At 44.1% G+C, this 14,809-nt stretch overlaps 2 protein-coding genes across 2 annotated transcripts in view; one reads left to right on the top strand and one right to left on the bottom strand.

The window, feature by feature from the left end:
* Nucleotides 1-5,664, bottom strand: part of LOC115908445 (netrin-4-like) — a 45,186-nt gene extending 39,522 nt beyond the window's left edge. The window contains exon 1 of the mRNA XM_030957010.1: nucleotides 4,792-5,664. Coding sequence (XP_030812870.1) covers nucleotides 4,792-4,858 — 67 coding nt within the window. The 5' untranslated portion in view covers nucleotides 4,859-5,664. The remainder of the gene's footprint in view (nucleotides 1-4,791) is intronic.
* A 2,454-nt stretch (nucleotides 5,665-8,118) lies between these two features.
* UROC1 (urocanate hydratase 1) overlaps nucleotides 8,119-14,809 on the top strand; it is a 35,739-nt gene continuing 29,048 nt past the window's right edge. The window contains exons 1-2 of the mRNA XM_030956808.1: nucleotides 8,119-8,244; nucleotides 14,357-14,487. Coding sequence (XP_030812668.1) covers nucleotides 8,119-8,244; nucleotides 14,357-14,487 — 257 coding nt within the window. The remainder of the gene's footprint in view (nucleotides 8,245-14,356; nucleotides 14,488-14,809) is intronic.

Below are 14,809 nucleotides of genomic sequence, written 5' to 3'. Positions count from 1 at the left end.
GCTTCTGAGTTGATTCTGTCCTTAGTTCCTCAGTGACATCTCTGCACAGGCCAGGAAAGAAAGGTCAGACATGAACGCTGTTTTCTAAAACACCTCGTGCATTTCGCATTCATAGTTAGGATGCAAAATAGTTATTGCATGTCCATTGAATCCCTTTGACCAGTGGTTGGTGCCATTTTAGCTTACATACAGTGTAAGGTAGTCTAAAACTCCAGATAGCCAGGAAGGTGATCATCCACAAGTGCTCTTGTCTACTCTTGGAAACAGGTGGAAGCCACCTCCAAGGCAATTTGAAGTGTGTTGGCTGGCAATGATTTTCTTTTAGTATTGCAATGATGCCAGTCCCAGGAGCCTGGCAGAGCTCAGAGGGCAGCAGTGCCTGGATTACAAGACTACCTAACAGTCCTCAGGCCAAAGGAAGGGAAAAGCCCCTCCCCAGTGCCACCACCACTCCCTGTGCCAGCATGGACATGAGGAGCTGCAGACCCATCTAGAGAGGAAGGAAAATTTTTGGCTCTGTTAGTTCTGTTTTGTGCTCCCCACCTTCAGCTGAGCAGGTGATTCTCAGCACCACCAGAAGTAAGCAAAGATAGGATGACCCACAAGTGCACACCTCAAGAACGTCTTTGCAGGTGGCATTTAGCTTCCTGTCCAAACTGCTTGGTAAAAACTGCTGGAAATAAGGAAGGCAATTTCTGTATTGAAAGTAGATTCAGTATTAACTGATTTTGCCCAGTGCTGCACAAAGGTGTCTTCTTTGCCTCCAGAGAATTTTAGTGGGACTGGTCTCACAACTGAGCTTTGAGCAAGCATTAGTTCTGACTTAGAGTCAGGTTACTTAGTTTTGATTAAGAATGGATCCGTGTTACAAATGTTATTGGATTATGGATGATTATGTATAAATATACCATGTAATTAAAAGAAAGTCCATATCTATTGATGGATGACACCACTAAAGCTTTCATAGAAGAAATGGGATGCTGGAGTTCTAAATTAAGGGAGCTGCATAAGGGGGAGCTGTGCAGACAAGAATGTGAGAAAGCAGAAAAGGAAACATTTTCTAAAGGGAATGTCTGCTTTTTGTATTTCCCATAAATGGAATATTAGCTTTGTATTGAATTTTTAGCTGTTTTTTTTTTCTGAGCCTTGAAAAGAAAGAAGGGTGTATTTTCTCCTGAACAGCAGTCACAAGAAGGTTTATCTGCTCTGCCTGCTAATGCAGCAACATCAATAAACAGTTCCTGTCTGAACTGCTGCGTCATTAGGAAAATGGGAGAAGAACAAAGTGCAAATTAGCAGAAGGGAGTTTGAGAGAAGGAGAGAGATTGGAAAACAAAATCTGCAGTCGATTAAAAGCTTTGTATTTAAAGAAATCAATTGGCAGAACATTGTTTGGCCACAAGGATAGCGCAGCCCGTCCACCACTCACTGGTTCTGTGGAAACAACATGAAATGTTGAGCCTGGACAGCCAGGGGAGACTGCTGCAGGAGAGAAACAGAAGCCAGGCAAACACACAACTTACCCCAACTGCCAGGAGGACTCACTGAATAATTCATAGAGAATTAAACAGTTTGATTAGGCATGGGCACTGCCTGTTATTATGAGGTTGATTAGCTTTTGCTCCATGGAAGGTGGTTTGGCTCCATGAATGGTATGATTAATTTATTTGTTTGTTTTCTGGTCCCTCAGAGCTGTGCCACAAAGTGCAGGTCAATGGCACATGCCCAGCACGTGTTGTAACAATGGTGTTATCTGATGATTAGGGAATCATACAGTTCAGGGGAGGTCATACTATTGATATTCCTGGGACACCATTTCAAACAGAGACCTCTTACTTCACAGCCTTGTAATGCACTAAAACATTGTAGACATTAACTAAAACCAGATTCAATTATTTTTTTCTTCATTTCTTTTTCACCCTCCATTGGTTACTCAACAGAAGAAAGGTCATATTGCAACTCATCCAAAACCTGCTGATATATCTGGAAAGATGCCTAATATTTTCTGAGTGACTTGAATTAGAATTTTTATTTCTTTTCCATATGCAGATTTATGATTTTGTGTGTTCAAATCTCCTGCAGTGAGTCAGGACAGTAAATTTCACGTATCTCAGAAAGAGCAAAACCTTTGGGCATCTTCTGCTGTGTGTTTAATGAAACAATTTCAACATGTATGTCCAACCTGGATTTCACTTGTTATATATCTGTTCAGCTTTTTTCTTAATAACCAAGACCTTATAAATGTTATTCTAAATCTAACCACTCTGGGGACTTAAGTTGCTCAAGTTTTTCTTAGTCAGACCTAGAATTTTGCCCTTTAACACTGGTTTCAACAGCTGTTCAACTCTTGGTTTGTCTGGGGCCAACATGCACTAAGTTTGGCAGGTCTTCATCCCCTTAGGAGAAGCCTGGTGTATTTCTGCACTAAGATAGTTCTGATAACTGGAGCTAATGAGCCTGCTGTCAAAATACCTCAGAGGTGAGATTCAGGATGTGCTGTGAAACCAAGCTGCCTCCATGACCTGAGGCGTGGATAGGAGAACAAGATCCCAGGCTGGGGCCAGGGCAGTGTGCCTGTCCCCATCCTTCCTGGAGCAGCAGTGGGCTCCAGCACCTGCAGCTTCACTGGCAGAGGAGCTGAACAATCTCAGACAGATGAAACCAAGCCCTGATAATAACCAGGTCCTGCAGCTAATTTGGCCATTTTTGGCTACATCACACCTTCTTTTCCAGGGCTCCCACTGGGATGAGGGCTGGCCCAGGTGCTGCTCCCAGGGCAATGGGGAGGGCTGGGGCTGAAGCAAGAGCCCAAGCTGTGGTCAGTTCCACTAAGTGTCCCTCATGCAGGAGTTTCAGATCTCTGTGAGCTGATTTGAGGGGAATAATGCCTTCCACCTACATCAGACAAGGGGAAGGATTGTCCAAGTGTCACATCCTATGGTATAAACCCAAACTGACTGCTCCAGCCTAATAAGCAAGGTGTTCGGTTTTTTGTTTGGGTGTTTTTTCACCGTTATGTTTAAAGGTCTAAGGAGTCAATCTTGACAACCCAGACTGTCTTTTCTGCACAGAGGCAGCAGAAGGCAAATATTGGATTCCCCACAAGTATTATGTGCCTTGTACTCCCCATAGGCTAATGAAATATGCCAAAAAATACTTCTCTATACATGTCTCATCTCTAAAAAAATAATAAAAAATTAACAGGCAACTCTTGTGCTTTCGCAGGCTGATAGTTTGTGCAACCTTTTATTCAAACACCAAATACTTATTTAAATGGATGTTAAATCCTTAGCAGCATCACCTTCAATATCCAATTATTTTGCTGCTATTCACTATGTCCTACACTATTATTTTGAGTGAGTTTATCTCCAAACAGAACACACTCCCTCCCTGCAAATTCACTTTCTAAGCAGCCAGCTGGGAGCTGTGTTTCCTTGAAGATTCATTTTCTCTTAGTGAATTGGATGCAGAACAGATTTAGGCTAGTTTGTAACAGGCTGCCTTCTGCAAGAGTGTCAGCAGCTTCACAAGAGATCTCTGCAACCTTTCTGTGCTGCATGTCACCATATGGATCCTGCAGGGAGCCTACATCCGAGCCTGGGGAGCGAGGGAATGCCCAAAATAAGAGAATTAAGATGCAGGTACTCCCTCCCCTCATTCCTGTCACGCTGTGACAGCCCCTTCCCCAAATGAGTTACTGGGTCATACAACAGGATGGTAAATTCATGAGCTGTTCAGTTTTTAAGAAAATAACCCTCACTGTTATGGAAATGTGCTGTCTGTTATCAGAGGGGGTCTGGCTAGGGAATCATCTGAGCTGAATCCACTGGAACTGGCAGGATGGCTGAGCCCTTTCAAATCACTGCATGAGGAGTGGTGGTCCTGTCCCAATACTCTGAGCACACAGGTGAAATTTAAACCATTGAAGTACTTTCCTGTACAGGAAGAGAGATTCCAAGACAGTATCTCAATGGAAAAGTCACCAAGGATGAACCGGTTTTTCATCAATAATTGTTTTTATTTTTTCTGACCTGATTCCTGCAATTAATCCTTTTTGAACTTAAAGATATATTAAACCACAACAGGAACGACAAAAATCCAGTGCTTTGCTTCCTTTCCTTTAAGGAATTTGTCTTCATCATAATCCAGGTATTTTTAGAAGCCCATGTAAATACCATTACAGCTGTATCATTCCTATATGTGTTTATTTGTACACTCACATGTGTACACACAACTAATCAATTTCTCTTTCTGTTGTAATCCATTTTTCTCTAATGCAAATTTAATCCTGTCCTCTGCATGTTAACTATTCAGTTAAGATTTCCTAAACAGTGTCTCTGATTTTTAATTATGCAGTATTAAGTTAACAGAGAATAATTCAGATTCCTACACTGATGCTTTCCAAGGATGTTGTCATTTCACTCTTGTCCTGGCTAGGAAGGCAGTGTTTCATCCTCAAAACAAACATCCAGCATATCTCACTCCATCTATCTCTTTCTTTCTCTCTTCTTTTGTTTTCAAAAATGACACACTGCTTTCTTTTAAGGGTGTATGAGCCTGTACATCCTATGATAAGTCTTTGAAGGACATTGAACTATAAAGCTGGGTATTGCAGGGAATAAGAGGCATTTGTATATATTGACTAACACAGATTCCTTGTAAAAATTAATCTGAAATAAAGATATTGACACAATTTATTTTTCACAAACAGACCTGACTTCTATCCCTTTCCCCCTTGCTAAATTTAGGATAAATTGTTTCAGAATGGCAATATTGATTTATTTTGCTTACCTGCTTCTCCATGTCCAGAAATAAAATATTCCAAGAACACAATCAACATGATGCCTTTATGCTGCATGGCTGTCAGTAAAATATTTGTCCTCAGTGAAGCAAAAAAAGACCTGCAGTAATCTACAGGTTTGGTGCTTGCATGGCTTTTCTGTGTTTTCTTTCTTTCCTCTCAGTGTCGGGGTCAAGGCTGCTGCCTCATTCTTCTTCTCGTTTGGGTCCAGAGGTGGTTTGATTTTTTTTTTTTCAGGGCTCAGATGCCTTCTGGGTGTCACCCATACATTGCTTCCAATAAATAAATAAATAAATAGCGAGGTGTTTCGGTGCCTTTAGCCCTGTCCATGCAGCGGGCAGGGGACGCTCACATCTCTGGCGCAGCCGCTCGGATGCACCATCGGGGGCGACGCGAGGCGGGGAGCTCTGCTCGCTGCGCTCCTTGGCCGGAGCTCCTTCGGGTGCTATTTCGAAACTTTCAGTTCTGCTCCTCGCTTTTGGTGCAGTTTCGGCCCGGCTGAGCCCGGCTCGGCCCTGGCAGCCCTGCCCGGCCCGTGGCACGTCCCGCGGGCTGCGAGGGGGTGCGGGCAGCCCGGACCCCGCTTTGTTAGCAGCTGCCCCCCGGTGCCTTCTCTGCCTTCGCTCCCCGCAGCGTGGGGTCATAAGAAGAAGAGTTGGCTTTGGTCCCTGAGAGATGATGAGAAGCAAGTGCTTTCTTGGCTCTTCTCTCTTTTTATTTTGGTTTGTTTTATTTTGTTTTATTTCCCTCCTCCCTCCGCTGTCACGGAAGCCGCTTCTCCCCCACCTCCAAGGGATTTGCTTCACACAGCGAGCGCCAGGGGAGTGGAAAACAAGCGCAGCGCCAGCTCTGCGGGGCCGGTGCCCGGGCAGCCCCCGGGGAGCGCTGCTGGAGCGGCCCCGGCAGGGACCGGGCGGGCAGGGGATGGAGCTGCGGCGCCAGCGTCACAGCGGAGCGGGGAGAGGGAGAGGGCAGCGGAATCCTTCCTCCCTCTGCCACAGCAGGGCTCAGGGAGGGGGGTCCTGCCCTTCCCAGGGCGGGTTAGTTATCGGCAAGTTTTGTCTCTGCTCCCTCCAACCTCTATCTAGCACATCTCTCCGTCCTAACCGGGCACTTCTGCTCCGTTCTCCTCCTCTCTGCTCCTGTCTGGCTGCAAAGGGGATTATTAAAACATGTGATCTTTTTCCTGGGCTTTATATGTGCGGGTTTATTTTTTTTTTCCTGCCTTTATTTAATTTTTTTTTAAGGTCGGTTCCGCGCCTCCTCTGGGCTGGGCTGGTCCTGGCAGGGCTCAGCTGCGGGCGTTGTTTTCCAGCCGCATCCTCTCCTCCCGCAGCCGGGCCGGCTGTGCGTGCGTGTGTCCCGGTGCGTGTCCGTGTGTGCGCGCAGAGGGGGCGCGCCCGCGTCCGTCTGTCCCTGCAGCACCCTCTGCCAGCCCGGCCGGCACACGACACCTGCCCCGGCACCCCGGGCGCTGCGGATCGCCGCGGGGTCACTCCACAAGCCGGGCAGCGAGGGGATGGCGGCTGCCCGGAGCTGGGGGCTGCGCTGGCAGGATCCCTGAATCCCTGAACTCTGGCACACAGAGACACTCCAATGTCGGGCAATCAGGGGGTGGAAGTGTCCAGCCCGAGAAAACATCCTAATTCAGGGTGTTTGGGAGCTCCCCACATTTTCATTCTCTCCCTCTTCACCAGTATAACACCATTAACTTCCTGCTGGTGTCATGCGAGAAGCAGGTCTGATGGGAGTGCAAATGCAGACAGGGTTATTCTTGTGCCCCCTGTGTGTGCAGGATCAGACCTTAAAGGGATTTGAAGAATGTAGGTTGAACAAAGAAGAATAAGGACAGATTTATACCCCTTTGGGGTGGGAATGTTTATGTAAGGCAGGGCTATCTGGTTACATTTTGGGGTAGAATTTTCTGACTTTACCTTCCTCTTTTATTTATTTTTTTGGTATGTTTTTAATATGAAAACTCAATAGAAAACTTTAAAATATAGAGGGTTTTCTGTCTCTTTTTTATCTTTGACTTTTGTTTGAAAGCAGCTAAAATACTGTATAATTACAAAACAAAATTCTCCTGCTGTAAATGACATTATCCTTCAGAGGGTCTGAGTCTGCTGTGTGCTCAGCTCCCCTGGGATGCTCTGAGTTCTTTCAACTTGAGCATCTTCACTGGGAGCTGGGGATGTGCAGGATGTCCTACAGCTAAAGCAGATCTGACATTAATGAGAGGCTGTCATTTAACAATTGTGCTTTGTTGCCACTGCTTGTTGATTGCTGCCTTTGTGGGGAAATGCTGTATTTTTTCATTTGCAGGTTTTAGGCTCATTTCTAACTGAAATGCGTTGCCCAGTTAATTTCTCCAGAGTTAAAATGTAGTACTTGTAGTTCAATGGATGTAATAACGGTCAAGAAGCTTCTTTACATTTCAACAAGCCAGAATGGAGAGCAAAGTTCACATTGCACTGTTAAGTGGAAAATCAAAGTTAAATACATTCATTTACCTGTGATGCCTGGATGGCAGTACAAGACTTTCTAGTTGTTGTTGACTGTAGGGTATAAAAGTGACATAGGACTGAAAGCCTTTATTATTCCTCCCAATTATTGCCTGTCTTGAGAAATCCACTTCCAGTGCTAATGAGTACATTTCTAGTTCAATGCTATGAAAATCCATTCATGCCTGTGAGCTGAGAGGAGCTAACACCTAAGGGGGAAATTCTGCTGTTATGATGAACCACTGCTGTTGTCTAGAAGATGAATTGGTGAGATCTGAGGAAGTGCCCATACCAAGGGGTGTCAAACAGAGAATGCCTATCTTACCTGAGCAGTGTGTATGAACAATGATGTGAATAATCCTTAACTTTCATTAGTTCCTAAGCTATAGTAACATAAATGTACAATTCTTGATGTCTCAGTCAATATTCCTGCTCCAGACCATGACTCTCACGTGAACATTGGGGGGGATCAGGTTATTTGGAAGGTGACTGAATTTTCTCTGGTGCCTTAGCACGGCACCAGTTGACAAAGCACCCAGAGAATAAGCAAGCTGTGAATCATTCATTTTGGGGGAGGAGGGGAGAGCCAATGGCATGGCACAGGGCAGGGAGGCGTGTCACCTGTACCAGCTGCCCTCTCAGCCTGGCAGCCCTGGTTGCCAAAGCCAGAGGACAGTCTGTCCTCCTGGAGATCCCCCTGGAGTGGTGGCACATTTGAATCGTGCAGCATCTTCATTTCCTGCACCTCTTCCTTGTACCTTTCCTCATACCTCTCCAGTTTGCCCTGCCTTTCCTCCTCCTATTTCCTCAGCAGCTATGACCAGCCTGAAGGAAATCTGTCGTGGCCTCCCTCTAAACCCCCTGCCTGAAAACAAAGGTCGGAGAAAAGGAATACCCCATGCACCCGTGAGAACACCCAATCTCACTGCTCAGGAGAAAAAGGTAACGTGGGCTTTCACACGGCCTCATTTCTCTTCCTTTCAGATAAAGGCAGCTTGGGGCAGCAAATTGCCTCAAATGCTTTTCTGAATGGGAAGCCAAATTTGTGTCAAACGTATTTCCTTGGTGTTATAATTCCCTCTGTAATGGGACAAAGGACTGGAAGCTTTTCTGCTCGCTTCTTTTCTTCCTCCTACAGAATAATTGGGTTTATATGAGGGAGATTTTCTGTACAGCACCTTCCATGACTTTAAATGGCTAAACAAGAGGCATTAGACTTCAGTGCTGTCAATCCAGCATTGTTTCTCAGAGGTGAAATTCAGAATGCTACTGCAAAACCATTGCATACGTATGTGAGTAAAAGCTAACCTCTCCAATACAATAAACAGCAAAGGTGATGAATCAGCATCATGGTAGCAGCCACACATCTGTATATTTGCATAAAAAACCCAAAGATTTTTTTTAATACAGAAGTCTGGGCATGAATTTCAGGTGAGTTTGTAGGGAGTTAATGATTTGTCTTTAGTTGCGTAATTATTTTCCTGTCTCTTTTTGTTTAAATAGTCTTCATACACACCAAAGTAATTGTTGCATTATTTCATGCTCAAGACTAAAAAAATCAGCAGCAGAAAATAATGGTCAGTGGGTGGAGATGCTTAGGAATTTGTGTGGGAGAGGACAAGGTGGGTTCCTTAGCTTGGAAGTCTGTGCTTCATCACATGTAACATCACTTACACTGAGACATTCTGCGCAGAGCTCAGAAGTTCCTTCCCCAATAACAACTTGCACACAACTTCCTTGCCTTCGTGGGAGTTCCCCACTGGCATCAGCAGTCAAATTCTTTCAAAGTCACTTCCACAAACAGAGCAGAGTCCAGTCAAAGGGTAGAAAGAGGAACAGCTGTGAGATATCCAAAGAGGATTTACTTCAATGTCAGGAGCATTCATGGCTGAGGCATCCTGCCTGTGCCTGGGACAGCTCAGACCCCTGGAAATGTGGTTACTAAGTGTGCAGAAGGGCTGTGGTGATGGCTGTGGAGATAAAGGAATGGGGAGTGAGTTTCACTGCATGTCAGAACATTGCCAATCATCTCTGTTTTATTCTTTGCTTCTCCTAAATCCCTTTTCCCCAGAAGTCTGATGTAGCAGAAAGGAGTCCCAATTTCAGGAGATGGTGTCTCTCAAGAGGATGCCAAACCTTGCTCTCTAACCTGTGGAAGGGAAGGCAATGACAAGCTCTTCCCTCCCTATATATAAACTGGAAGAGTTTCCTGCCTCCTTTAAGGTTTGGAGCAGTTGACTGATTTTCTGCCCCCAGCTGACTGTAACATCCATCTCTCATCTCTCCATTTAACCTACTGCACGTGGTAAGAGGTCATGCTAGCTGGGTATTTCATTAGACTATTAGAGGTTTTAAGGTTTCCTCTATGATTTGCTTCATGGTTAGCCCTCCACCTTAAACTCTTAAAAGAATTAGAGGCTCAGTTGGTATTTTTTTCATATCTGAAAAGTCAAATCTCCTTTTTTAAGAAGTGCTCCATGCTTAGAAAAGCATGTAGATGGAAGATTGTCTGTCTATAAGGTTTTTTTAAGTCATCTTGAGACAGGCTTCCAGATGTTGCTGACAGTGTGTAATGCTGAACATATTATAAGACTTGTCTTTATATATGGCTTCATGTTCACTTTCTAATTGAAATATTCAGGGGAAGCTTTGACAGAAGTGAAGTTAATAATGCTCTGGTGATTTCCTCTGGATTTCTTCATCTTTTCATATGCCTTCATTCCAGTTTTAGTTCTTGTTACAATAATAAACCTTACCACTGCCAATGTTTTATTTTCTTGGGCCTCCTCTTGTGGTTATAACAGAAATCCTGTAAGTGAGATTTATAAAGAACTGTATGTTTGGGGACTTGCTGAAGAAAGTATCTAATTCTTTCTATCATACCAGCTTTAATCTTCTTGGATAAATTGAGCCATATCTCAGAACTGATTCTGATTATATGTTTCCTGAATTCTCTTCCTTCAGCATTCTTTGCCTGAGGCCTGAAACAGCCACATCCTCTCTCTTTCCCTCCCTCCACAGCTCAGGAAACCATAGCTTTCTCTTTCTCAGCATCTGTATCTTAACGTAAATATGCCTCAAAGAAACTACCCTTAAAATCTAGATGTGGTGTGTGCTTTGCAGGACAAGGGTGTTGCATGCTTTGGACTCACTGATGTTCCAATAAAGCTGGAGCAACTTGGGAACAATGGGCACTTCTCTGTGTTGCTCAGAATCAGGAAAAACGGGATGGCTTTATCCAGACAGGAATTCCCTTGTGGACCTTAGAGCCAAGTCATGCTACAGTCCCCCTGCTGACCCCCCCAGCAGGACCCTCTTTGCCCTGATTGCAGGATCTTGTGTTTCTGGGGCAGCACTGAGGTCAGTAGTGGCCTTGATGACCCTGATGAGCCTCTCGTGAGGTCTCCTCCCACACCCGGTGCCCATAGGCTCAGGGCTCCATTTAGGCTGTGGGCTGGGGCTCAGTCTCAGCTATGCTGGAGATGTTTTTGGTTCTATTCAGGGTGTCCCTGTACTCAGCCATGGCCCTCCTGGGTCTGCTCTCCCTCCTGTGGGCTGACATCCCGCTCTGAACCTCTCTGGGGCTCTCTGTGCTCATCTCTCCATGGTAGCATCACCAGACCTGGTCCTGACTTGCACTTCCAGCTTGGTCCTGGGCCTGCAGGTCAGCCTGGTCTTGCCTGATGGCCAGGAGTGCTGGTGGGCCCTGGCTGGCATCGCTGGGCTGCTCTGCTCTCCTCTCCTCCCTCAGGTGGCACAAGGTGGGTGAGTTGCCTGTTCTGGCTCTGCTTGGCTCCCCGTTCCCTGGGGAGCAGCTAGGACCTCCTGCTTGGGCACATCTGGGCATGAGGAGCTGAAAACCAGAGCCTGAAAGCTCATTCAGCATGTGAAAGTGTTCCTCATCTGTCTGGTGGAGAAATGGAATGTTTGACCTCTGTGATTTCTTTGCACATCCAGAACTGAGGCTACTTCAGTGAGTTTATCTGTGGTTTGGGCAGGCTGATGTGTTAGCTCCTGTTTTGGGACATCTGGCTGATAAAGGACTTGGTTAAACTTTCACACCCATTTATGGCAATGACCTGTAAGAAATCTTTATGTTCACTTCCCAGCTGAGCTGATTGAAACTGGGACCTATCAGGCAGAGTGATAAAAGAAACAATCTTACTTGCTGCTTAGACAATAGTGCCACCAAGATCCTGGGTCTGGATGTCACCAGGCAGGAGATTACAGGTGGGAGGGAAGCACCATCCCCACTGGAAGAGGGGCAGAACTAAGAAAGAAATTGTGGAGTTAAATGGGTCTCTTCCTCTCCTTGTGCTCCCCTTTCCCTCAGTAAACAGGGACTGCAACCCTGAATGCTTGAGTGTCTCAAGGGTCTTAAATTGGAAGTCCTGATGAGCCATTTCACAAAATGGAAATGAATGACAGTCCTTCTGAAGAGGCTTCCTTCTGGCTCTTCAACAAACACCAATTAACAAACAGGCTGGTTTACTTGATTTCTCAAGAGAATACTCCAGCAAAGAAATTTACAGCTGATTGATTGGATTACATGGGCTGTCTTGATTATATTTTAGCATTGAGCGGTCTAAATCTTGATTAAATAGCAGAAGAATCCTGTTATAATTTAAAAATTCTAGGGAGTATATAAAAAAACCCCCGCCCTAATAGTGGTTATAGCTTAAACACAAGAACAAAATGTTAAATCCAGCTGGCAGATTTAAGAGGAAGACTTTTCATTTGCTTACATTGCACAGAGTTGAATTAAATCAGCAACTCAGCGAATTCAGAGCAGATAATTTTTTAAAAAGCCTGTGAAACTCAGGATTATAACTGCAAAGAATATTTTTGACACCAGTGAACTCTGGACCTGCTTTTTGAGAGGTACTAAGTGTGTGCAGCTTAAGCTTCTGTCAATGGAAGTTATGAAAAGGAAGAATGTCTAAATATCAAATGCGAAAAAAATATTCCAAATACAATGTGTCAGAGGTAAATAAATCCTTCTAAAAGGCTAAGATAATGGGGTTTTATGGTGCTTTAATTAAATATATTGTCTTCCCACAAAAGCATAATGATAAGCCTATTTGAACTTCCTCAAGTGTCTTTCTCAGATTACTCCGTTTATTTCTCAATAATGAATATGTAACATTTTTCCCAATGCATATGACTATTGCCCTTTCATAAAGCAGTCAGGTTTCATCTAAGCAATTTTGAGCACCCTGGCTCTTTTATTGAGAGATTGTTTCACACTATCTTACATTTAAATTCTTCTAATTTCAAGACTACATTTTTACAGGTAATTCACAGCTGTTTATTCCTTTCCACCATTTCCCTGAAGCTTCTTCTTGCTTCATCATTTATCCTGCAGTGAGACAGCAATCAAATATCACCTTTATTCCATTCAGCTAAACAAGCCATTGTCTTAATCCTCTTTTATAAGACCTCTATTGTCTGTGCAGGGTGCCTTTCCCACATTTCATGTAACATTCAAATTCATGTTTCATTAATGTTTGCATCGTCAAAATTCAGGTTTCTGATAATGTGTAACATTAATAGGATTGAGGCTCAGTCTAGGTAAATTTATTTGAAAATCAAACCAGATTTTTCTTAGATGAATTAACTGGTGAAGAAAAATATTTGCCCATCAGTTTCATTTTAATGCAAATAATATATTGATCAAAGACTGTGGGTGATCCTTGCCACAATGGAATCCTTGTAGTTCTCAAAGGCAGCCAAAATACCAGTGTTTGCCTCTTGGTTTTGTTGGTTTTAGGAGTGCAGATGATTTTATTTTTGCTTTAGAAATTTCTCATCTCTAGAACCCCCTGTGATGGCTGCTCACCTCTGAGACTGACTTTGGAAATCCCTGTGTATTTTGTCATTGTGGGGATATAGGTGGGATTTTTGTGTTTATTAATAGCATGCCCTTGAAAAATGACTGCTTATCTAACTGGAGAAGAATGAAGTGGTATTAGAAGATTTTCTCATCTGGTAAATAGATTTTCCCCCTCATCATTCTCTGTGTGGAATGGCAATTCTAATTTGTAGAAGCAAACTTGATCCCTTTCTATCCTTTCTGTAGCCGTTAAAAAATCAGCCAAAGGAGGATATGAAATTCCATATGATTTGTGAATCTTTTAATCTAAAAGTCCTTTGGATGGCATTGCCATTTGCCAGGGAACTTATAAGATCTTTGCATGAAACTGGCTATTTAAAGATGACAAAATCTTTGTTCTCATTATGGTTTTAATCAAATGAAACACAGAATACAGAGACATGCCTTAACAGCCTGTTACTAAAGATAATGATTTATTTATGGGTTCTTTCATGCAAAAGGACATATTGTACTTTGCAAACCATGGCTAATGTCTTTGAAGGCAATAGGGAGCGTGAGCCACGTAGTGTCATCTGCAGGATTTAGCTGAGTGCCTAGTAATCACTTTAGCTAATTTGGAAATGATACATGTAGCATCAATAAAATAATGTAACCCAACACCCTCTGCAATACATTAGGATGCTAAATGGAGTGAATCTGCAATAAAACTGAGCCCAGGAACATCTTCATCTGGGAGTATGTCACATAGCTCTGGGCCAAGGTCCTGTTTTGAATGGAAAGTACTGTGGGATCTTCAGTGTCTTGGAGTTTAGGGATGTTGTTTTAAAGATTTCTGAACAATATTTGCTTGGCAGTCCAGTGCCCCTGGCACTGTGAGAGAGAATTTATCTGTCTGATATTGATAAGATTGACCACTACTTACCAAATGCCCAAGATCTCTCCATGCAGGTTTGGGGAGGCAGGTGGGAAGGGGATGGTCACATGTTTACCCTAATTGAACCTACCAGGAAAGGTGCAAGTAGGAACACTTCAGTAGGGAAGCAGGAATGAAGCTCCCCTGGTGTGAGCTTAGCCTTTTGCATTGCATTGTCCTTGCAACAGCTTAGGCAGGCTTCCAGCTGAGCCTGGTTAAAGTTCAGGGCCACCCACTTGCCTCCATTTCTCTTGTGCCTCGTTTTTTTTCCCCTTGTTTATATTTGTGTGTGTGTGTTTTTTTGGCAGCTGGCTCTGCGCAATGCCTTGCGTTATTTCCCACCTGAAATCCAAAAGAAGCTGGCGCTGGAATTTGCTGAGGAGCTCAGGCTGTATGGCCACATCTACATGTACAGATTCTGCCCAGATATTGAGATGAGGTGAGAACTGGATGGCTCACATTGTATTCAGCTGCCATTTGCTTGCCAGCCTTCAGCTGTGGAACTGACCTTTAAAGAGTGGCCTTGATGCGTCCTAATTTACCTCTTGTAGAAGTTTTCATAACATAGTAATGAAGCTCATCTTCTGATAATTTGGATGTTCTGTATATTGCAGTGATTTCATTCCCAGGGTTACTGTGTGTTTGTGATGCTCCACGGGACTGGGAGGGAAGCAGAGTATTCTCCTCTGGATAGGCTGTGGTGGGCCTGGGCAGTGTCACTGCTGGAGAGCTCAGTCAGCACAGGAGAAGGACTGAGCCTG

This window comes from Camarhynchus parvulus, chromosome 12 (assembly GCF_901933205.1).
Source record: "Camarhynchus parvulus chromosome 12, STF_HiC, whole genome shotgun sequence".
In the NCBI taxonomy this organism is placed as follows: Eukaryota; Metazoa; Chordata; class Aves; order Passeriformes; family Thraupidae; genus Camarhynchus; species Camarhynchus parvulus.
Note: the sequence above shows the minus strand (reverse complement) of the source record. Positions and strands in the feature narration are given on the sequence as shown.